The sequence below is a fragment of the Lagenorhynchus albirostris genome, chromosome X, assembly GCF_949774975.1.
Source record: "Lagenorhynchus albirostris chromosome X, mLagAlb1.1, whole genome shotgun sequence".
In the NCBI taxonomy this organism is placed as follows: domain Eukaryota; kingdom Metazoa; phylum Chordata; class Mammalia; order Artiodactyla; family Delphinidae; genus Lagenorhynchus; species Lagenorhynchus albirostris.
The window spans coordinates 14551153-14575320 of record NC_083116.1 but is presented as its reverse complement, the minus strand read 5'-3'; the positions used below and the strand labels follow the sequence as shown (position 1 = coordinate 14575320).

Genomic DNA, 24168 nt, shown 5'->3' with positions numbered 1-24168 from the left:
TGTTCCATTGAGTTACGTTTTTCTTTTTTTCGGTACACAGGCCTCTCACTCCTGTGGCCTCTCCTGTTGCAGAGCACAGGCTCCAGATGTGCAGGCTCAGCGGCCATGGCTCACAGGCCTAGCTGCTCCACAGCATGTGGGATCCTCCTGGACTGGGGCACGAACCTGTGTCCCCTGCATCAGCAGGTGGACTCTCAACCACTGCGCCACCAGGGAAGCCCTATGCATTTGTTTTTATGCCAATACCATACGGTTTTGATTACTATAGCTTTGTGATATAGTTTGAAATGAAGGGATTGATACCTCCAGCTTTGTTCTTGTTTCTCAAGATTGCTTTGGCTATTGGGGATCTTTTGTGGTTCCATACAAATTTTAGGATTGTTCTATTTCTGTGAAATTACCACTGGACTTTTATTTTATTATTATTATTTATAATTATTTTTTGACCATGCTGTGCAGCATGTGGGATCTTAGTTCCCTGACCAGGGTTCAAACCTGCGCCCCCTGCATTGGAAGCACAGAGTGTTAACCACTGGACCACCAGGGAAATCCACCACTGGACTTTTGATAGGGATTGCATTGAATCTGTAGATTCCTTTGGGTAGTGTAGACATTTTTACAATATTAATTCTTACAATCCATGAGCATGGAATATCTTTCCATTTATTTGTGTTTTCTTCAATCTTTCATTAGCATCTTACAGTTTTAAGTGTAGAGGTCTTTCAGTTTCTCGGTTAAATTTATTCTTAGGTATTTCATTCTTTTTGATCAATTGTAGATGGGATTGTTTTCTTAATTTCTCTTTCTGATAGTTCATTGTTAGTGTATAGAAATGCAACAAATTTCTATACGTTGATTTTGTATCCTGAAACTTTACTGAGTTCATTTATTAGTTCTAATAGTTCTTTGGTGGAGTCTTTAGAGTTTTCTATACATAATATCATGTCATCTGTAGATAGTGACAGTTTTACTTCCTCCTTTCTAAATTGAATATCTTTTATTCTTTTTCTTGCCTAATTGTTCTGCCTAGGACTTTCAATACTCTATTAAATAAAAGTGGTGAGTGTGGGCATCCTTGGCTTGTTCCTGATCTTAGAGGAAAAGCTTTTCACTTTTCACCTTTGAGTATGATGTTAGCTATGGGTTTGTCATACGTGGACTTTATTATGTTGAGATACGTATCCTCTGTACCCGTTATCATTATGTAATGCCCTTATTAGCTTATTACAGTCTTCTTTTTAAAATCTGTTTTGTGTAAATATAGCTACCCCAGCTTTCTTTTGGTTTCCATTTGCATGGAATATCTTTTTTTTTATTCCCTTCACTTTCAGTCTGTGTGTCCTTATGTCTGAAGTGAGTTTCTTATAGGCGGCATATAGATGGGTCTTGTTTTTTATCCATTCCAGCCACTGTATGTGTTTTGATTGGAGAATTTAGTCTATTTACATTTAATTATTGATAGGTATGTCCTTATTGCCATTTTGTTATTTGTTTCCTGGCTGTTTTGGCTGTTTTTTAGTTCCTCTGTCCCTTTCTTCTTCTCTTGTCTCTTCCTCTGTGGTTTGATGACTTTCTTTAGTGGTATGCTTAGATTCCTTTCTCATTATCTTTTGTATATCTCTGTAGGTTTTTGCTTTGCGGCTACCATGAGGCCTATATATATTGGATTGGCCAAAAAGTTCGTTCGGTTTTTTCCATAAGATGGTTCTAGTAGCGCTTAGCTGTCTTTAACTTCATTCGAAACAGTTTTGTTAGATTGTATTGGGACAGCTGTCATATCAGCGTGCATTTAAAAAAAAAACTTATCAAAATTGCATTTTGAGGGACTTCCCTAGTGGTCCAGTGGTTTAGAATCCGCCTTCCAATGCAGGGGACGCAGGTTCAATCCCTGGTTGGGGAACTAAGATCCCACATGCTGCAGGACAACTAAGCCCGCATGCTGCAACTACTGAGCACGCGAGCCACAACTAGAGAGCCTGCATGCTGCAACTACAGAGCCCACGTGCTCTGGAGCCCATGCAACACAACTAGAGAGAAGCCCATGAGCCGCAACGAAGATCCTGCATGCTGCAACTAAGACCTGACACCGCCAAAAATAAATAAATAAATAGTAAAAAAACCCTGATTTTTTTGTAGCCATTTTAATATGGAAGATGGAAGAAAAAAAGCAACATTTTCAGTATGTTATGCTTTATTATTTCAAGAAAGCTAAAAACGCAACTGAAACACAAAGAAAGATTTGTGCAGTGTATGGCGAAGGTGCTGTGAATGATTGGACGTGTCAAAAGTGGTTTGTGGAAAAAAAAAGTGGTTTGTGAAGTTTCTTGCTGGAGATTTCTCGCTGGATGATGCTCCATGGTCAGGTAGACCAGTTGAAGTTGATAGTGATCAAATTGAGACATTAATTAAGAAAAATAAGCGTTATACCATGCGGGAGATAGCTGACATACTCAAAATATCCAAATCAAGCGTTGAAAATCATTTGCACCAGCTTGGTTATGTGAATCGCTTTGATGTCTGGGTTCCACACATGTTAAGTGAAAAAAACTTTCTTGACCGTATTTCTGCATGCGATTCTCTACTTAAAAGTAATGAAAATGTTCCATTTTTTAAAACAAATTGTGACGGGTGATGAAAAGTGGGTACTGTACACTAATGTGGAACGGAAGAGATCATGGGGCAAGCGAAATGAACCACCACCAACCACACCAAAGGCCAGTCTTCATCCAAAGAAGGTGATGGTGTGTATATGGTGGGATTGGAAGGGAGTTCTCTATTATGAGCTCCTTCTGGAAAACGAAACGATTAATTCCAACAAGTACTGCTCCCAATTAGACGAACTGAAAGCAGCACTCGACGAAAAGTGTCCGGAATTAGTCAACAGAAAACGCATAATCTTCCATCAGGATATCAAGACCACATGTTTCTTTGATGACCAGGCAAAAACTGTTACATCTTGGCTGGGAAGTTCTGATTCATCCACCGAATTCACCAGATATTGCACCTTTGGATTTCCATTTATTTCGGTCTTTACAAAATTCTCTTAATGGAAAAATTTCAATTCCCTGGAAGACTGTAAAAGGCACCTGGAACAGTTCTTTGCTCAAAAAGATAAAAAGTTTTGGGAAGATGGAATTATGAAGTTGCCTGAAAAATGGCAGAATGTAGTGGAACAAAACAGTGAATACATTGTTCAATAAAGTTCTTGGTGAAAATGAAAAATGTGGTTTTTATTTTTACTTAAAAACCAAAGGAACTTATTGGCCAACCCAATAACAACTTATGACAGTCTATTTTAAGTTGATAAGAACCTAAGTTTGAAAGCATTCTAAAGCTCTACATTTTTACTCTCCTTCTATATTTTATGTCTTTGATGTCACATTTTACATCTTTTTATTATGTGTATCACCTAACTTATTTTTACTACTTTTGTCTTTAACCTTTATATTAGGTTTTTAAATTTTTTAATAATTAAAAAATTTTCCTGCCCCTTCACCTTCCTACTAGCTTTATAAGTGATGAATCCACTACCTTTACTAATATATATTTACCTTTACCAGTGAGATTTATACTTTCATAAGTTGTCTTGTTACTAATTTGTGCCCTTTCTTTTCAGCATAAAGGAGTCCCTTTAACATTTCTTGTAAGGCCAGTTTAGTGGTGATGAACTACTTTAGCTTTTGATTGTCTGGAAACCTTTTGTTTTTGAATTAATTTTTATTGGATGATAATTGATTTACAATGTTGTATTAGTTTCTGCTGTATAGAAAAGTGAATCGGTTATACATATACATATATCCACTCCTTTTTAGATTCTTTTCCCATATAGGCCGTTACAGAGTATTGAGTAGAGTTCCCTGTGCTATACAGTAGGTCCCCATTAGTTATCTATTTTATGTAGTACTGTATATATGTCAATCCTATTCTCCCAGTTTATCCACCCCCACCCCGGAAAACATTTTATCTCTCATTCAATTCTGAATGATAACTTTGCCAAGTAAAGTATTCTTTTTTTTTTTTTTTTTTTTTTTTAGTTAAAAGGAAGTTTTTATTAACAGGAAGGTTTTCTTAATTCATATAAGATCCATCTTTAACATTAAACAGGATAATATGCTCCATAATCCGAGAGTCTAATTCTAACCCATGAACACTCTACTCCAGTTTAGTCCTCTCGAATGCCTGCTGTTATTTATATTTTAACAGGTAAAAGCCATTACCTACGAGCTACTTAACGAAAAGTAACTACACTGGAAGATGAAAATCTATAGAATTTTGTCATTAGATCAGAGTAAAAAAAAAACAGGATAAAATTTTGTTTAGAAATCTTTTTATCATTAGGGTATTCTTATACTTTTCAGAACAAGTATAATTTTCAGAAGTTATACAAGGCAACTTATTATTAAATATCATTATTTAGCAATGGTTTGTTTAGTTGAAATGTTATTTTAATTGTAAAAACCATCTCCGGTTACAAAAAATAATCAAAAACCTTATTGGCTTTAACTTGCTTTTACAAATGTCCTAAGAAGTCGCAAGCTAAACAATATTTTAAATAGAAAAACAATTTTCAAATAGCCTGGTATACTATTTTTGTGGTTTAGGTACATATATTAATTGGTTTCTTTTATAGGAAACCTGACTAGAAGTTTATCACTTTAAGTACTGTGAAATAAAGGCAAGAGCTCATCACCTTTTAACAAAAATATTCTGTATGCAACAATTCCCAGTATCAAAGGTATTCTTATTTAACGGTTGATAATTAATTGCCTGCTACAAAATACAAAACAACACAACATTTACTGGATTGTTTTCCAGATTACAGCTGCCCACTGGCATCCAAAGCAAGGATTTCCCATAAATAAAAGCTGCAAAGCAATTCACATACTGGTTAGTTTAGGTCAATGCTTTTTTTTCACCCTATTATTCTTTTTTCTTCTCCACCGCCCCCATCCCCTGCAGTGACACAGTATTATTTAAAAACATTAAGTCCCTGGGATTTATGCTTCAGATCAAGACATCATTCGAGTAATTTCAAATGATGTACAGCTCTTCACGTAAAAAAGATGTTTTGTGGTCACAGTTACTTCAAAAAGGAATTATATTCAAATAACCTGACATATCATGCTTTAGCAATTACAGAACCACAATTTTGACACATGGCAATTGATAAGTTAGGCAAATGTGAAATGCTAAAAGATGTGAACAGCTGTTCTTCTGTTTAAGTTTAGAGTAGTGCAAAATTCTGGTAATGACTTTATTTTTTCAGTTAACATAACCAGCCCACAACACAGCATACTAAGTCATAAAGTACAGATCCAAGGAAGGTAATACATTTACTAAGTTACAAAACTTTGGCAAATCAATACAGTACTCTTTAACACAATAAAATATATTTTTGTTGGAGTCAGTTATTACTTTCATGATAATTTTTACTCCAAAAATGTTGAGTACCAAATTAAAACACTGTGATTTTTAATGGTGGTTTATAGCAGAGCAAGTTATTTTATACAATTAATGTCTTTTTAAAACTATACAGTTTCTCCTTTAAAAGTGAGTTCCCTCATGCAAGTTCTCCAAGTTTATTGCAGGGCAGTGGTGGGTATGTAAGAGGTGGCTCTGCTTGGTTCTGGGGTTGGTCCAAAGACAGGTAGAGTTCCAATGCATGAAAAGCTTTAAAACTCTACCTTAAGGAGGTTTGATCAGCCAATACCAATTTTCAAGTACTTTTCAAAAATTGTTACATTTTTACATAAATACTGGAATCCTCAAAATCAGACAGTCATTTCAGACAACACTAATTTCAGCCAATCCCTTTGATTTAGAAACACTGCACCTCTTTGTTTTGATCAAGTCACATAGTCCTTCTTCAGCTTATTAAAAAAACAATTCTACCGAAAATATAGTTGTATTTTTTAAATAACAAATAAATATACTGCCAGCTTGTAGAGACCTGGGGAACTGGGTGTTATCAACTTTCATTATCATTTCTCCACAAATGCTGCTGCTGCCATTGGTGTCCTTATGCTCCCTCTTGCCGAAGCCGTCAATTCCTCAATTTCAGCATTTAATTTATGTATTACCCACTCCATTGCTTCTCGGCCTTTATTGGCATTTGACGATATCGTGCTTGCCATCAGGCCTTCGAGGTAACTGCCGAGACTGACCCCTTTCACGGTAATTATGGCTTCTTGAGTCAAAACAGTTTTTTCTGGGTCTTGAGGATGTGGTTTGTATATAAGTCTCTCATCTACTGAAACCATATTTGTAAATGAAATATTAGTAGATTTAAGTTCCATTGTTTTCTCTACGGGATCCACTACAGAATGTTCTTGCACATATGTTTTGGTTCTTGCTGCACCAATAAGAGATTTCACAATAGAAGGCAGTCCCCACTCTGTGCTGAGAAGTCTATGGCTGTGCAACTTTCCAGAGAGATCTACGTGTCTGTCCAATACATCAACTCCAACCACACTTGGGTTCATAGGGTTTGGGTATTTCTGCATTGCAGCTGTTGTAACAGTTTCCCATGGGTGGTCAAAGACGTGCTCCGAAGTCCAGATCTTCATGATGCCGGCGGCCCGCGCGGTGTCCGGGCGGCGATAGGGCACAGCGAGGCAGAGGAGCCACTCTTGCCCCGGCCCCGCCCCTCAGCCTCAGTAAAGTATTCTTGTTTGGATTTTTTTTCTTTCATCATTTTGAATATATTGTCACTCCCTTCTGGCCTGCAAAGTTTCTGCTGAAAAATCTACAGGTAGTATTATGGGGGTTCATAACAAGTTGTTTTTCTCTTGCTGCTTTTAAGATTCTCCCCTTGTCTTTAACTTTTGACATTTTAATTGTAATGTGTCTCAGTGGGTCTCTTTGGGTTCATTTTATTTGCAACTCTGGGCTTCCTGGATCTGGACATCTGTTTCTTTCCCCAGGTTAGGGAAGTTTCCAGCCATTATTTCTTCAAATAATTTTTCTGCCCCTTTCTCTCTCTCTTCTCCTTTTGGAACTCCTATAATGCAAATGTTAGTCCACTTGATGGTGTCCCATAAGTCCCTTAAGCTATCTTCACTTTTTTCATTCTTTTTCTTTTTTGCTCTGATTAGGTGAGTTCCTCTGCCCTATCTTTGAGTTTACTGATCCTTTTTTCTGTTTCATCTAGTCTGCTATTGAACCTCTATAGTGTATTTTTCAGTTGAGTTATTGTATTTTTCAGCTCTGTGGTTTATGTTTGAAACTTTCTTATATTTTCTATTGATACATCTTTGTTGGAATTCTCACTGTATTCATCCATTTTTCTCCCGAGTTCTGTAAGCATCTTTATGACCATTACTTTGAATTCTTTATCAGGTAAATTACTTAACTTTGTTTCCTTATGTTTTTTTTTCCTGAGGTTTTCTCTTATTCTTTTGTTTGGAACATATTCCTCTGTTTCTTTGTTTTGCTTGACTATGTTGGTTCCTGTGCGTTAGATGAAATAGCCACCTCTCCCAGCCTTGAAGGGTTGGCCTTGTGTAGGAGATGAAGCTCACTGTTGAAATCTGCCCTAGCTCTTGATTGTCTCTCAAACCTTTGTGATTATCCAAGTGGCCTATTTTATTTATTTATTTTTATTGGAGTACAGTTGCTTTACAATATTGTGTTAGTTTATACTGTACAGCAAAGTGAATCAGCTATACATATACACGTATCCCCTCTTTTTTGGATTTCCTTCCTGTTTAGGTCACCACAGAGCACTGAGTAGAGTTCCTTGTGCTATACAGTAGGTTCTCATTAGTTATCTACTTTATACATAGTATGAATAGTGTATATATGTCAATCCCAATCTCCCAGTTCATCCCCCCCACCATATCCATACGTTTGTTCTCTAAGTCTGTGTCTTTTATTTCTGCTTTGTAAATAAGATCGTCTATACCAGGGGTCTGCGGCCTGTTAGGAACCGGGCTGCACAGCAGGAGGTGAGTGGTGGGTGAGTGAGCAAAGCTTCTGCTGCTCCCCATCGCTCGCATCACCTCCTGAACCACTGTATCCCAGTCCCCCCCACCATGGTCTGTGGAAAAATTGTCTTTCACGAAACCGGTCCCTGGTGCCAAAAAGATTGGGAACTGCTGGTCTCTACCAGTTTTTTCAGATTGCACATATATGCGTTAATATACGATATTTGTTTTTCTCTTTCTGACTTACTTCACTCTGTATGACAGTCTCTAGGTCCATCAGCCTATTTCATTTTTAGTAGCTCCTAGTAGTTGAGGGTGTGCCAAAACCTTTCGGTGTCTCAAAGGGGAGGATCTCAGTCAGCACCGAGATTCAGACTGATTGAAAGCCAGACCCTCAGGCAGCAGCTTTTAAAGAATAGACATAGGGGCTTCCCTGGTGGCGCAGTGGTTGAGAGTCAGCCTGCCGATGCAGGTGACACGGGTTCGTGCCCCGGTCTGGGAAGATACCACGTGCCGCGAAGCGGCTGCGCCCGTGAGCCATGGCCGCTGAGCCTGCGCGTCCGGAGCCTGTGCTCCACAACGGGAGAGGCCACAAGAGTGAGAGGCCCGCGTACCGCAAAAAAAAAGAATAGACATATATCTTCTGTGGAACTGCAAGTGTAAACCCCGCTGGCTCCCTGAACCAGGTGATCTGGAGATGTCTGCCGGGCAGCAGTCTCAAAAATCAGGGCTCCAGATGAGTGTATAAGCTCCTTTCTGGGAGGCACTGGTGAGCTGTAGCAAGGTAGAGGGAGAGTGCAAAGGTGATGTTCCTCAGCGTACATTCCCTGAGAGCAGCTCCATAGCTTCCAGACGTGTGCCAAACCTAACGCCTGTCCCTAAGGCCGAAGATTTAGGAGTAGCAAGTAGGCCTCCTTCACAAAAAGCCTGTGGAGGTCTTTCAGTCTGCTGCCTGTGTAGTGCCCTGGGGGTGGTAGTTGCCAAGGACTGTCTTTCCAGTTGTTTCTGGCCCATGGGACCGAGGAACACCAGCCCTCCTGGCCACCAGAGGCAGGCGATCAAGGGGTATCCCTGGGAGGCAGCCGCAAAAACCAGGGCACTAAATGTAAAAACTGGGGCACCAGACTCATATAAGAGTTCCCATCCTCCAAAGTCTCAGGGAAGGTTTACAGTCAGCCCTACGATGTGGGCTTAATTAGAAGCCTGCCCCTCAGGCTGAAGCTGTGATGATAAGGTAATAGGAGCCCCTGGGTCTGTTGCCTCTTGCTGGGCCCGGGGAGTGGTAGCTGTTTAAGAACTTTCTCCATTGGTTACAGTCCTGTGGGACGTGTGAGCTAAGCCCCACTGCCCGCCAGAGCCGGGCAATGCAGCGGTGTCCCCTGGCAGCAGCTGCAAAAATCAGGGCGCCATATGTAAAAACTGGGGTGCCGGATGTGTGTAGAAGCTCCGCTCTGGGAGATACAGCACTCTGGAGTATGGCCGGGGAGAGCACGCAGAGGGCACCCACTGACTGGAGCAAGGCAAAGGGGAAGTGCACAGATGGCGCGCACAGAAAAAAAAAGGGGAAAAAATGAAAGTAAAGGAAAAAGAAACCAAGAAGAGAAAGGAGAATGGGAAATAAAATAAGAGGTGAGGGAGATGGCACCTGCTGGCTTTAGCAAGGCAGAGGGATTTGGAGGAAGATGGTGCCCACTGGCTGAAGCATAAGGATGACACCTGCTGCAAAGAAAGGAAAAAATAAAAGAAGAAAAGATGGTACCAGCTAGCTTACGTAGGCATAGGGAGAGCAGAAGATGGTACCCACCAGCCTCTGTCCCTGAGAATATCCCAGCAGGCCCCATCCCTTCAGACCAATGCTTTAAAATTAGCAAAGGAGTCTTTCACATCAAGTCTGGGTGCCTTTCAAAAGGCTGCTTCTGTTCTGTGCCCTGGAGCCGGTGAGTCTGCGTGTGGGCCCTTTTTTTAAAAAAAATTTTTAGTGGAGTATAGTTGATTTACAACGTTGTGTTAGTTTCTGCTGTACAGTAAAGTGAATCAGTTATACATATACATATATCCTGTTTTTTTTTTAGATTCTATTCCCCATATAGGCCATTACAGAGTATTGAGTAGAGTTCCCTGTGCTAAAAAATAGGTCCTTATTAGTTACCTATTTTATATAGTAGTGTATATATGTCAATCCCAATCTTCCAATTTATCCCTCCCCACCCTTACCCCTGGTAACCATAAGTTTATTTTCTGCATCTGTGACTCCATTTCTGTTTTGTAGATAAGTTTATTTGTACACTTTTTTTTAGATTTCACATATAAGCGATATCATATATTTGTCTTTCTGTGTCTGACTTACTTCCCTCAGTATGACAATCTCTAGGTCCCTCCATGTTGCTGCAAATGGTATTATTTCATTCTTTTTTATGGCTGAGTAATATTCCATTGTATGTACGTACCACATCTTCTTTATCCATTCATCTGTTGATGGGCACTTGGGTTGTTTCCATGTCCTGGCTATCGTAAATAGTGCTGCAGTGAGCATTGGGGTATATGTATCTTTTCAAATTATGGTTTTCTCTGGATATATGCCCAGGAGTGGGATTGCTGGATCATACGGTAGCTCTATTTTTAGTTTTTTAAGGAACCTCCATATTGTTCTCCATAGTGGCTGCACCAGTTTACATTCCCACGAGCAGCATAAGTGGGTTCCCTTTTCTCCACACCCTCTCCAGCATTTCTTGTTTGTAAACTTTTTTTTTTGCGGTACGCGGGCCTCTCACTGCTGTGGCCTCCCCCGCCGCGGAGCACAGGCTCCAGACGCGCAGGCTCAGTGGCCATGGCTCACGGGCCCAGCCTCTCCGCAGCATGTGGGACCCTCCTGGACCGGGGCACGAACCCATGTCCCCCGCATCAGCAGGCGAACTCTCAACCACTGTGCCACCAGGGAAGCCCTAAACTTTTTGATGATCATCATTCTGACTGGTGTGATGTGATTCTTCTTTGTAGTTTTGATTTGCATTTCTCTGATAATTAGTGATGTTGAGCATCTTTTCATGTGCTTTTTAACCATCTGTATGTCTTCTTTGGAGAAATGACTATTTAGATCTTCTGCCCACTTTTTGACTGGGTTGTTTTTTTTTGATATTTAGCTGCATGAGCTGTTTGTATATTTTGGAGACTGTGTGTGGGCCCTTAAGAGCCAAACCTCAGTTTGTATCAGCCCCTTGGGTCTCATGGGTGCGAGCCCTGTTGTTTTTCAAAACCAAATGTTTGGGGGGTTTATTTACAGGTGCCAATCTTAAAGAGTGGAGCACTCCATATAGGGTATGAACGCTTTGCTCCTCAGAAAGAAGCTCCAGGTCTTGAGTTCCCTTCCGAATGTGCGTCACCATGCCGGGTTTGGGGTTTATGGTGAGATTGTGTCTCAGCCTTTCCTATCCTCTTCGATGTGGTTTCCCTCTCATTTGCCCCATGTGAAGAGGTCTCTCTGACAGGTTTTTTCAGTGGAATTTGTTTCATATATTGCTGTAGATTTAGTGTGTCTATGAGAGGAAGTGAGTTCAGGATCTTCCTATGTCATCATCATGAATCAGAGCAAATTATTTTTCATATGGAGGGAGAGAGAGAGAAAAAAAGATCTCCATATCTATTTTTAAATTAAATCATGGGTAGGAGAAACCTCCAAAGTAAATCCTGGTTATTGTTCATATCAGGAAAAAAATTAGTAAAATCATGAAGTGTGCTTTTGACGTCAGTTTTCTAGAACTGTTGTTTAAGAAGCCCTCTCTGCGTAAGACTCTTAAATGGCATCTCTTTACATTTCATCGTTACATTTTGAGGTTCACAGCAGGAAGCAAGGCTTATTGCCTCTGTTCATGGTGTTTCACTTTTGAGGAAGACATCCTTAATTAAATAATTAGTCTTAAGAATATAGATGAAAAAAATAAAAAATATAGATGTACACAAAAGTATAGTTCTTAATTGCTGATTACTCTTTCTTGCTGTAGACAAATCTTTCTGAGAGTGATTTTTTTTAAATGAGAACTTTAAAATTAGCAATATCCACTCATGTAAAAAATGCTGAAGAGTTTCACACTCATTTAGGATAATCACGCATTCATCCCAAGCCGTTCCTTGTGGTCATCACATTTCTCTTTGGTATTTGAATTCATCCATGGCATCACAATGGAAGTAGAAGACTTCATAGCTGTCACTTTTCAATATTGAGTATGTTTCTACATATCCTTTATATTTGCCATTTTTATGGCTGTTTAATCTATTGAGCAGATTACTTAACTGTTTCCTCACTGTTGAATCCCCGCCATTTTGGATTATTTCCTTAGGATAGTCTGTGTAATGGGATGACAGGGTCAAAAAGCATAAATATCTTTATGGCTCCTTATGGTTTTTTGCCATCAGCAGTATTGTATCGGTTTCTCTACAGCCTTGGCTGGCATTGAATATTATTTTTAAAGAAACAATAACCAAAAAACCCTGAAAAAGTGGTTTTCTTTTTTGTTAACTCAGTATGTCTAAAATGACACCCCATTGTTTTCTTCCTCTCATTTTTTGAGGCAAAGGAAGTGATGTACATTGTGGCTGGTGTTCCTCTACCCAATTTTCAGTTCATAGCACACTAACAGATGTGTAAATAACATTTTGAAATAGGATTCAAAGAACAGGAAGAAGAAGGATAAGCCACAATATGCCAATAATGCCACCAGAGGGTACCAGGATGGAAACCTTGTATTGTAGAGACAAAGATAAATTTCAGTTCAAGTTCGGTGACTTGCCCAAAATCCGAACTGGTTTTAGTATAACTAGTTTAACCAGCTGTTAAGAAACTGGCTATTAAAGAAACTAAGTCTGTGCATGACCAAGTAGGCTGTGATCTCTTCTAATTTGATCACTTTACTCAGATCTCTAATGGATGTTCGTGGTTGGCACACGTATGGATACTTGATCTTGATTGGAGGATAGTTAGTGATTTTTTATTTGCATCAAGTTTTGTTTTCGATATCAACAAATGCATTAAAGTCTTAAGAAAATTAATCGAAATAATGTATCTCTAGTTTGATGTAACAGACATAAGATCACAATAATCTAACACTTAAGATTCCTTCTCCTTGTGTTTAAATGCTATGTTCTATTATGATAATGGAGTTTATGGTTTAATATAAACCCTGGCTGCATTGCCATTGGGTAGTAAATTAAATATTTTATATAAATGTTTGCATTCAGCCACAGTCTTTTATTCCTGAGCAGTGGTTCTCAACCAGGGACAAATTTGTCCCGTATAGGACATTTAGCAATATCTGGAGACTTTTTTTTCTTTCATTTTTTGCGGTATGTGGGCCTATCACTGTTGTGGCCTCTCCCGTTGCGGAGCACAGGTTCCGGACGCACAGGCTCAGCGGCCATGGCTCACGGGCCCAGCCGCTCCATGGCACGTGGGATCCTCCCAGACCAGGGCACGAACCCATGTCCCCTGCATCGGCAGGCGGACTCTCAACCACTGCGCCACCAGGGAAGCCCTGGAGACATTTTTGATTGTCATGACTGGGAGGATGCTAATGACATCTAGTGAGTAGAGGCTAGGGATGCTGTTAAACATCTTATGATGCACAGACCAGCCCTGAACAACAAAGAATTATCTGGCCCAAAATGTTAATAGTACTGCTGTTAAGAAATCTGGTCTAGAGTGAACTGTTTTTGGACCTCACTTTTACTTGGGAGTTAATGCTATTTTCAAAATATAGTTTTGTTCATCTCAAGAGAACATGTTTAGAGTCCGAGACTCTGAGCCACCAATCACTGTGCAGTAATTGAAGCCAGTGTGATGCAAAGAGTTTCTAGGACCCAGAAGAAGTATCAGCCGGGTGCAGAGTGCTTTTCTGTTGGCTTTCTCACTGTCTATGCTTTGAATATATTTTTATTCACTAAAAGAAGCGAGTGAAGTTCAATGTATTTTGAGAGTGTCTACCGTATAATATTGTATCACTAAAGTGAAGAATGTTCTCACACAGTGCAAGATGAAATACACTGTATTGAAGGAAAAGTCCAATTATCTTAACACACAAATGTTAGCTGTAGTGGGCCTTTTGTGCTTTATTATATACCAAGTTGTCTCTGTCTTATTAAAAATTTCAATTCTAAAGGCCAAAAGATCAACAAGGGATAAAGATGTATTAGTGCTAATTGTTAACCAACCAACAAATATTTACTAAACTACTTCTTTTATGGGCTTGGCAATGTGCTAATAGGGAATATGGAAACATACATTTATCTCACTTAATTTTCACCTAATTGTCTGATTATTATGAGGTGTAGGTCATGTTATTCCCATTGCATGTATGAGGAAACTGAGGCTCAGAGAGATTAAGTGACTTGTTCAAGGTCACTCAGCTAGTAAGTGTGGGAGCTGTGATTCATTCAAACCCAGGTTGGTCTGACTCTAAAGTTCATTCTCTTAAACACAACTCTCTATGTCCTCCTTAAGAAAGAGGTACTTTCTTTGAGGTGGGGCTAAACCAGCCACCGAAGGATGCCTGCGGAATCTGCTCTGTGGGCCTCTGTTTGATCAGGTGGACTTCCTGTAATTGGGAGAATGAAGACAGGTGCATGTAAAGGAATGAAGTATTGCCCTCAGGAATAGATGATGAAAAGAGACTATCCCAAGTCTTTTCCATGCCCCTTCAACCCTTCCAGCCCTTCTTTAAAAAAAATAGAGGCACATCCTTCCAATTTTTCCACATTATTCTAGGATAGAGGGAGTCAAGGCCAGTGTAATCTCTGGGATAATTCCATTACTTCTTTAATTCCAGCTGATTTTGATTTCAGCTTATATTTATGGACCAAAGTGCCAGGTGCTATAGGAATTAACAGAACAGAGTGTTCTCTATTCTCAAGGATATTGAAAACCTCAGGGTCTTATCATTTTTCCCAGTGCAAGTAGTTACAGACCTATTCTAAACCTGGGCCCTGTGGTAGCCAGTATTCTTCTAGTTTTGAGCATCATACTAAAAAATTTCAAAGGAAGGGAAGTATTCCTTTTCCCAGAGGTAAGCAAAAGCTGCATTCTCTGGCATTCTTGTTTTGTGCATTTTATGTTCTCTGGCATCTCATACCTGAGTTGATTTCTTACTCCCATCCTCAAGCATTTCCTGTCCAACTGCTGCTTATTCTTTGAGGTATTTTTCTGTACAAAGCAGTTCTTGGTCATCTCAGCCCGTATTGATTATCTCCACCCTAGAACAGTCAGGGAAGAATTGACTTTAAGTCTCAGCTGTACTGCTTATTGGCTGTGTGTTGTAAGGCAAGTCGCTTTACTTCTCTGAGCCTCCATTTCTTTATAGAGAATAATAGCACGTATCTCAGAGTGATCGCACAGGTGAAACACTTAACTTGGAGCCAGGCATATAATAAATATTTAGTAAATATCAGCTATTATCATTATTATTGTCATCATCGTCATTGTCACTGTCTTGGTCATGAACAAATTTGTTCATCTCACTCTCTGGTTTATGAATCTTTGCTGGCTCCCAGTTGCCTATGGTATCAAATCCAAAGTTCTTAACTTATCATTCATTATCTGGCCCCCACCTACTTTTGTGGTCTTTTCTCCTATATGCTCTTTTTAATATTCCCTTAATTTTCTGATCACTCACCCTTAATGTTCCAACCCCTCTGCCATGGTTCTCACTGTTCCTTAAAACTGCCGGGGTTTTAGTTGTTTCAGGCCTTTATGGGTACTTTCCCCTCTATCTGGAATAGCTGTCTCCCATCCTCAAATGCCTCTGAATCCAGCTTTATAGCACATTCTCTATGATGCCCTCTCCAAGTTCCTGCCATTTATTCATCATTCATTCATTCATTCAAGAAGAATATAGTGAACACCTACTGTGTGTCATGCACTGCCCTAGAGGCTGGGGCTTTAGCAGTGATCAAAATCCCTATCCTCATGGAGCTTACATTGCTAAGCAGTTAATTTAAACAGTTCAGTTTAAGAGACATTTGTTGTCCACCTACAATGTGCCCAACACTATGCTATGCACTGGGGGTACAAACTTGAGTAAGACTTCACCCTAGCCTCAAGGCTATCATCTGGAGAGAGAAGACCTCTAAACAGATCATTTCCATGCATCGTGGTAAGGAGCCTAATAGAGTTAACCTGGAGTTTTGTGAAAGCACGGAGATCTTCAGGTAATTTGGGGTTGGGGAGTTTAAAATTTAAGGCATCAAGTGGCAGGAAGAAGGCCTAAAGTGGCGGGCCAGGGTCTGATCCTGGAGGGCCTTGTGGGCTGAGACTAAGGAGTTGGAATTTTTATCATATATAGTCGTCATTTTCAGACTTGGGTGTGCCTTACATTCACTTGTGGAAATTATTTTAAACTACCTAAAACCAATAAATCTCATGCCCAGGGCCTATCCCAAAGCCCCTGAATCAGAATTCTTGCTGATCTGTATTTTTAGCAGCTTAAAAGATTTCTGATACCCTCCGGGGTTTAAGTACTTTTGCTATGGGAAGCTATTAAAGGTTTGTAAGTAGGGGCCTGGCAATCAAACTTGTGTTTTGGAAATATCACAATCACTCTGACAGAGAATGGATTTGAGAGGGATACTGGAAGTGAAGACAAGCTAGGAGACAGTTTTCTAGATGAGAGATGAAGAGACTGTGACTTAAGACCCAATGGCTACGGAGATGGACAGATGGATGGAGGGGATGGATTCAGAAGATTCCCATAAAAAAAAAATCAATGCCAATTATGTTCTGGAAGTGATAATAAAGTTTTTAGAGAAAAGATCACAGAAAACATTAATTTATAAATGATAGAGCATCGAGCTCGGAAAGTAAACACAAACAATCAAGGAATCAGTGAAAACTACATTTACCATCTCTGATTTTTATTTTCATAACAAATTATACAATTATGCAAGAATGAGTATAACATATGTTTATACATTATATTAAATTGTATCTATTAAGAGTTTCTGCAGTAAATAACACCACTTTCTTCCAATCCTAACAATAACGTGCACGTGAAAAAATGTGATTTAATATGAATTCTGGTAATATTTTCATCCATTCGCTGGCACTTTTAATGGGTGTGGCAGTGTTACTGAATCGCAGTCTCCTCTTTAGTTCTAAAACTTGTTATAAAGATGTTTTCCTATGTATGTAAACACCAAAAGAAAAAATTTCACAGGTTACCAACTGAGAGGGGGAAAGCAATTGTATTCTGTTATCACAGTAAGTATTTAGTTGAGGAAAAGAAGTATTTAAATAAGCATGTAAATAAAATATTTTCACTTCAAAAAAAATTCCACGTTCGAATTGGCAGGTCTTGGTGACTGATAAGATGTGGAAGCGAAAAAGACAAGGGGTTAGGGGTCCTTTCCAAGTCTCAGACTGCAACCTCTGTATAAATAGTGATATGTTGTGCGGCCACTGACATTGTTCCCCACCAGAGCCCCCTTTTCTATCCTTTACATTACCTGGCAAGTGCTGGGCCCAGAGAAAGTGCTTACTGAATACTGGATCAAATGTGGCTGAGGAGAATCAAGGCCCCCAAGACCCTTTCCTCCAAACACACTTTCTCTTTATTCCTCTGTGCAATGGCTTTAATTCCAGCTTTAGGAAAATCTTTTCTGCGTGTGTCTTATTCACAGCTGCCAGTTCTCAAATTAATGTATATTGGAATTTAGTCCCCAAAGTGACTGTGGAAAGCTCTTTAAAGGTTTGTTTGTATCACATTGCATAGAATGTGATAGACTTTCAAAATGTTTTATTTAGCTAGTTTCTTCTTTTTCAAGTGCACATGACTACTTTGGGAAAGCCCTGGAGGAAATGTGTATTGGATGCCAGTTCTAGATCAGACTGTGAATTTTTTTCATTATAGAATTGCAATTAGAGAAAGGACAGGGGGAAAATGGGTTTCTCTGCTTGTCTTGGACTGCCTCATTCAAGATCATGTGGTTGGATTGTCTTTTTGTTATGTATCACCCCACCTAATGAAAAAAGGTTATGAGGTTTAGAAAGAAACGAGGACACTTCTAGTATTGGTTTAGTACTTCCTCTGTCCTGAGGGAAAAGTAGGCAAAGACACCAAAGTGATAATTTTCTCCCATTTTGTCCCATCTCCTTTTTTCTACCCTCAAGTTGTAGTACAAGCAATTGAGCTGTAGAAAAAAATATTTTAATTTCTCTAGATCCTTTACATTGCTTTTAACTTGTGTGGTACAGTGGCCCTTAGGAGAGAAATTTCCACACCTCTCTTCATACTTAAGGGAGGAAGACAGGCTAGCCCAGAGGTTCTGAACCATGGTTGCATGTTAGGACCTGGGGAGATTTAAAAACTCTTGACACTCAGGCTGCATCCCAGATCAATTAAATCAGCATAGCTGGGGGGGGGGTTGACGCAGGCAATAGTATTTGTTAAATCTCCCCCGGTGATTCCAAGCTACAGGTGATGTTGAGGACTTCCACACTAGTCAAATAAATCCCATGTGAACATATTTTTCAATCCTCAGATCAGAACATCAGTGACAGCTATCATTTCTCGGGTGCCTCTAATGTATTTTACCCTTTTTTTGTCAGGTCAAGCCTGTTAGCTGGGCAGGGACATGATTCCTTTTCACTTATGAGGCACAGAGGAGATAGGTGTCTTGCTCTACATCATACAGCCAAGTGTCTGCCTAACTCCAGATTCTTTAGCTCAGCCAACTATCAGAACAATGTGAGGGTTGATGGATTTTTGTTTTTCGGGTAGGAGACAGTTTGGTACTTTAAATAGAGCATCAAAAAGTTGAGAATTCGTAGACATTTTAATGATTTATGGGAATAATATGCAGCAAATTGAAATCAGGAGTGTTTTAGATTCAGAGACATATGTTAGCTATGCACCTGAACCTTTGAAGTTGTTGGATTCAAAAAAGGAAGCCAAAAGTAGGAATAGGTATTATTGTCCCCATTTTTCAGCTGAGAAAACTGAGGCTTGGCAAGACTGTCACTTGCCCAAGATCAACAAGTAACCAACAGAGGAGATTTGTGTCCCTCCAGAGCCCATGGTCTTATCACTGTACCATACTGACTCCTGACAAGGAGCTTTGTAGGATGGGAGGGAAGTGGCATGATGGTATATAGGATGGAAAGTTATTCTATTGATAAATTTAGCAATCGGCATAGAAAAAGGTAACAAACCCTGCCTAAAGCTTTCTGTGATCTTGTTATTAAGATGTTTTCTTAGATGACTGAATTGTCTTAGGGTGCCCCACTTAGACTATGGGATTTGGAAATCTTATTAGAGTTTTCTTCAATTAAGTCATTAGACCTTAATGTCATCTGAAGATTTATTTTTATAGTATGAACATCAATGGAATTCTATGTTAAAGAAAAATTTGTCCATAATCATGTCACCCTAAGATATAAAGGTATCTTCTTTTGTTCATGCTCTGCTGTAGTCGACAGGTTTAGGCTTATGCAGTGTTCTCATAGGTGTGATGCCTGGGAGTTCTTTGAGGTCTGGCTTTTTTCACCTGACACCATATTATAAATATTGCCCCATGCTGCTTTATATGTCTTTATATTTGTCAATTTTGATGCCTATCTTATTTCATCTTGGTCCATCGTTTAGGTAGTCATCTGTTTGGGGGCATTTTGACTTTTCAATGTTATAAATCAGTATTATGAACACCTTTTGCGTGTAATTTTTTTTCTTCTGTGGGATCATTTCTTTAGGATAAGTCCCCAGAGATGGGCTGTTTCTCAAGCTTAATTATGCAAAACTTTGATTTAGAAAACTAATATATTCTCTGAGTATGTAAGTAAATAGATTATTCCTGCTTTTGCTACGTAGATAATGGTTATTTACATTTTCTAAAATTGAAGCAAGTTATACAAAGTTTATTGTGTTAGAAAGTAGCCTTGGGGGCTTCCCTGGTGGCGCAGTGGTTAAGAATCCGCCTGCCAATGCTGGAGACACGGGTTCAATCCGTGGTCCGGGAAGATCACACATGCCGCGGACCAACTAAGCCCGTGCGCCACAACTACTGAGCCTGCGCTCTAGAACTTGCGAGCCACAACTGCTGAAGCCAGTGAACCACAAATGCTGAATCCTGCGCGCCTAGAGCCTGTGCTCCACAACAAGAGAAGCCACTGCAATGAGAAGCCCGCGCACCGCAACGAAGAGTAGCCCCCGCTCGCTGCAACTAGAGGAAGCCTGTGCGCAGCAAAGACCCAACGCAGCCAAAATTAGTAAATAAATCTATTTTTAAAAAAAAGAAAAAAAAAGAAAGTAGCCTTGCACTCTTTTGATCCTTTTTGAAATAGAGAACTTAAGTTACTCATTTTTATTACTTTGGTTAGAGACCGGCAGTGTTCAGTCAAATGGCTTCTCACCCTTTTCCAGGTGACTGCCTCCAGCCCCGCTGCTCATCCTCTTTGCTCAGCAAGAGAGCCTGGTGATTTTTATTTGATAAAGTCCGAGTCTTGAGATTTAGAGAATGAGTGCCCCGCCTCAAAATGGACATGCTTTGCGTTTTTTGGGTTTTTTTTTGCGGTATGCGGGCCTCTCACTGTTGCGGCCTCTCCCGTTGCGGAGCACAGGCTCCGGATGTGCAGGCTCAGCGGCCATGGCTCACAGGCCCAGCCGCTCCACGGCACGTGGGATCTTCCCGGACCGGGGCACGAACCCGTGTCCCCTGCATCGGCAGGCGGACTCTCAACCACTGCGCCACCAGGGAAGCCCCGCTTTGCGTTTTTGAGAAAGCTAATTTGATGTTCTATAATGTCTGGTTAACAAAGATTTTTTCATTTTGTTTCAGGGACACTTGGATTTTTTTCCTGCTTCTGTTTTATTACTAAAATCTACAGTGTGGTGAAAATGGATTAAAGAATGTCCCCAGAGGCTTCCAGGCACATCACCCTTGCTTTTGAATATATATCTGTAGCTATATGAACATCTATAGAGATATATATGTATGCTTCCAATTGCATGTTTTTAATATCTATCAATTTAAAAACCTCATTGTCCGGCCTCAGTTTGTATGACACAAAATACGATTGTATGGACAAAAAAAAAAACAGATTGGAAGGTAGGTTCATTCTAAGTAATATTTTCCTGAAACAATACCATAAAAGGGTTTGATTTAAAGCAATTAGAACAAAGGAAGCACATTTCCTTAAAAAATTAAAGTTGAGTAGACTGGATTTTTGGATGAAAAGTTTTTTCCTTTTTTTTCTTCTTCATCTGCTTAGAGCATCAGAACTACTGTCAAATAACTCTTAGGTAAAATGTGAAATTTTCCAATTTAAGTTGATTGTACAAACTATATTACACCTTTGTATCTGGGTGATCACTTAAAAATATGCGTTAGTTTAGCATATAGAATTTATGGAATACCAGATACTGCTGTCTTATTCCTCAATTAAATCGGCACATTTCTGGTTGTTGGTTGTCTTTTTTTGTTTGCTGCCTTTGGAGGCTGAGAATGTGCAAGTGTGACTTAGTTGTGTGTAGATACAAAATCTTTGGAGTCAATTTTCTTGGATTTCTTTGCTTCTACTCAACAATAATCTGGAGTTACAACTTCCCAAATTATGGGAATTTGTATTGCAAGCATTCTTTGAGCTTGCAGTTTGGGGGAGCAGTCATGAAAATCATACATTGTTCTGTGATAAATTTTATTGATAAATATTGGTCTTATTGAGATAAACGTTTGAAAACTATCTACACATACCCTTCAATTCATGAACGTCCTCAAAGCCGCCCGTCAAGCTGAGGAATGCGTGTTGGTGGGTGCAGGGAGCAAAGAGGTGGCGTTGCCCTTGAAGGGGAGTCCGGAATGAGGAGGGACAGGGTCAGGGGGCTGCATTCTGAGAGAGTGGGAGACGGAGTAAGAGCTGACTAGTTGCCTCAGGGAAGAAGAAACTAGTTCAGTAACCAGTAGTAGGCCTTCCTCTGCATTGGAAGGAGCAGGGTTGTGATGGGGCCTGGAGCAGACTGGAAGGGGTGGGGGGGGGAGGGGGGGGCTACAGAAAGTCAAAGGTGTCTCTTGACAGTGGCATTTTCAGATCCTCTCAACCCTCTTTTTTTTTTTTAAAAAAATGTTGATCTGCTCTAGGGATCAGCCCTTGGTTCTTTAAAAGATGTTGGGGGTAGGAGTTTATTCATTTATTTATTTATTTTTGCTGTGTTGGGTCTTCGTTTCTGTGCGAGGGCTTTCTCTAGTTGTGGCAAGCGGGGGCCACTCTTCATCGCGGTGCGCGGGCCTCTCACTGTCGCGGCCTCTCCCGTTGCGGAGCACAGGCTCCAGACGCGCAGGCTCAGTAGTTGTGGCTCACGGGCCTAGTTGCTCCGCGGCATGTGGGATCTTCCCGGACCGGGGCTCGAACCCGTGTCCCCTGCATCGGCAGGCGGATTCTCAACCACTGTGCCACCAGGGAAGCCCCCTCTCAACCCTCTTGCATTCAGTCTCGGAATCGAAGGCCGAGCCCTAAACCCTGCCTGAGAGGAGGAACTTCTCTGAGGCGACAGATACCTTGGAACCTGGCCCCTTCTCTAAATACTGTGCACTAAGCAGTGTTCCAGCTTCGGGGGACTCTGCTCCCACCAGGTTTGCTGCCCGATAGTTTGATCGGAGCTCACGAGCTCACTTGCTTGCACTGGTGGTAGTAGTTTTCTAGATGGTAAATGTATTTCTGCAGCACGAGAAGGTCATCGCCTGGACGTTGTTCATAAACCAAGGTTAAAGGCGACCACGGGCGGGTCTCATGGCAGCCATCTTTGAACATCTCGAAATAACAGCGCGTAAGTCAGTATTTAGATTTTGGAGTGAAAATTGGAGAAGAGCACTTTCCTTTGATTGAAACAGGGATGAATAGCTCCCTGAGCCTGCGAGCGAGCGTGGAAGCAGGAGGGCACAGCTCCTTGTACCACTGCTGATGAGATTATGGGAAGAAGGGCTACTAGTAGGTCAAGCACATCGACTTGAGAGAAACTAGTGGGCTCTTAAGCTTTAGGCATATTTGCTTATCTCATCTGCGCCCGGTGTTTTCATATGTCATGGTTGGTGTTAGAGGCTGCGCCAGTTTCTTAAACTGGGGCTTGAGAGAACATGCTCCTGCCTCTTGTTGTGTAAACCCTGGTGAGTCGGGACTCAGGGTGTATGTGTGTGTGTGTGGGGGGTGGGTGACAACGGTGTTGGTGTGGCTGAATTGTGCCGAGGGAGGTGTCCTGGTCACGAGTAGCAAGACGGAAGGGCCAGGAGCCCGGTGGGGGTGAGCCAGGTGCTGGGCAGTACTGCTTCCTAAAACAAAGCCTGTTCAGCCCAACCCCCCAAACCTCATGGCCTTGAGACTAAGGCTGGCATTTGGGAGCCCCGCAAACCGCCTGGCCCCATTTTTCCACTCTGCCCACCCATCCCCACTTTGTTGTTTTTTTAAATGTTATTTTGTATGAGAGCATAGTTGATTAACAATGTTGTGTTAGTTTCAGGAGTACAGCAAAGTGAATCAGTTACACATATACATGTATCCATTCTTTTTCAGATTCTTTTCCCGTATAGGTTATTACAGAATATTGAGTAGAGTCCCCTGTGCTCTACCGTAGGTTCCCATTAGTTATCTATTTTATACATAGTAGTGTGTATTAATCCCAAACTCCTAATTTATCCCTCCTCCCACCTTTCCCCTTTGGTAACCATAAGTTTGTTTTCCAAGCCTGACCACCCTCACTTTGGAATCCTTTTTATTCACAGAGGACGCAGCAGATTCCCCTCTTCCAGCAAGCCCCTCAAGATGACTCCCCCCTCCCACTGCATATTCCTTGTATTGGAATAGTGCGATGTGAAGCATTGGAGCCCGTCTGTTTCATTCTGCTGCGTACTACAATTAGTTTCCCCCGTTTCCTCTGTTCCAGCGAAAGAGAAGGGTTAGAGAACTAGTTATGTGTCTCCCTCTCTTATGTGTTTTCCATGGAGCTTGGCATAATAACCAGATACACGCATTAAAATTAGACTTTATTCAGCATATTTAAGAAGAATATACCAAGGACAGATTAACAGCACCTATTTAAGAAACACAAACATTACTTAATAATATTTAGTTACACCACAAACATCAATCTCTCTGTATTCCCCAAGCAGGAGTCCGTTATTCCTGTCCAGCAAGAACATGTACTGTAACCATTTTAGAAAGGATCCAATTAAAGCCAACCAATATATGAAACCTTGTCCTTGGGCAGAGTCTCCGAGA

At 40.6% G+C, this 24168-nt stretch overlaps 1 protein-coding gene and 1 long non-coding RNA gene across 2 annotated transcripts in view; one reads left to right on the top strand and one right to left on the bottom strand.

Annotated features, from left to right (window-relative positions):
* Nucleotides 1-21260, top strand: part of LOC132512881 (uncharacterized) — a 30787-nt gene extending 9527 nt beyond the window's left edge. Inside the window, exon 3 of the long non-coding RNA XR_009538380.1 lies at nt 20739-21260. This is a non-coding gene — a long non-coding RNA (uncharacterized LOC132512881). The remainder of the gene's footprint in view (nt 1-20738) is intronic.
* On the bottom strand, nt 4462-6649 carry LOC132512920 (PRELI domain containing protein 3B). Its single transcript, XM_060136971.1, has one exon. It carries the CDS (start codon nt 6564-6566, stop codon nt 5982-5984), a length of 585 nt encoding a protein of 194 aa, XP_059992954.1. The 5' UTR covers nt 6567-6649; the 3' UTR covers nt 4462-5981.
* Nucleotides 21261-24168: the final 2908 nt, after the last annotated feature.

Excerpts from the sequence above, each read along its gene's own strand:
- LOC132512920 (XM_060136971.1), bottom strand. The coding sequence starts at position 6,566 with ATGAAGATCTGGACTTCGGAGCACGTCTTTGACCACCCATGGGAAACT.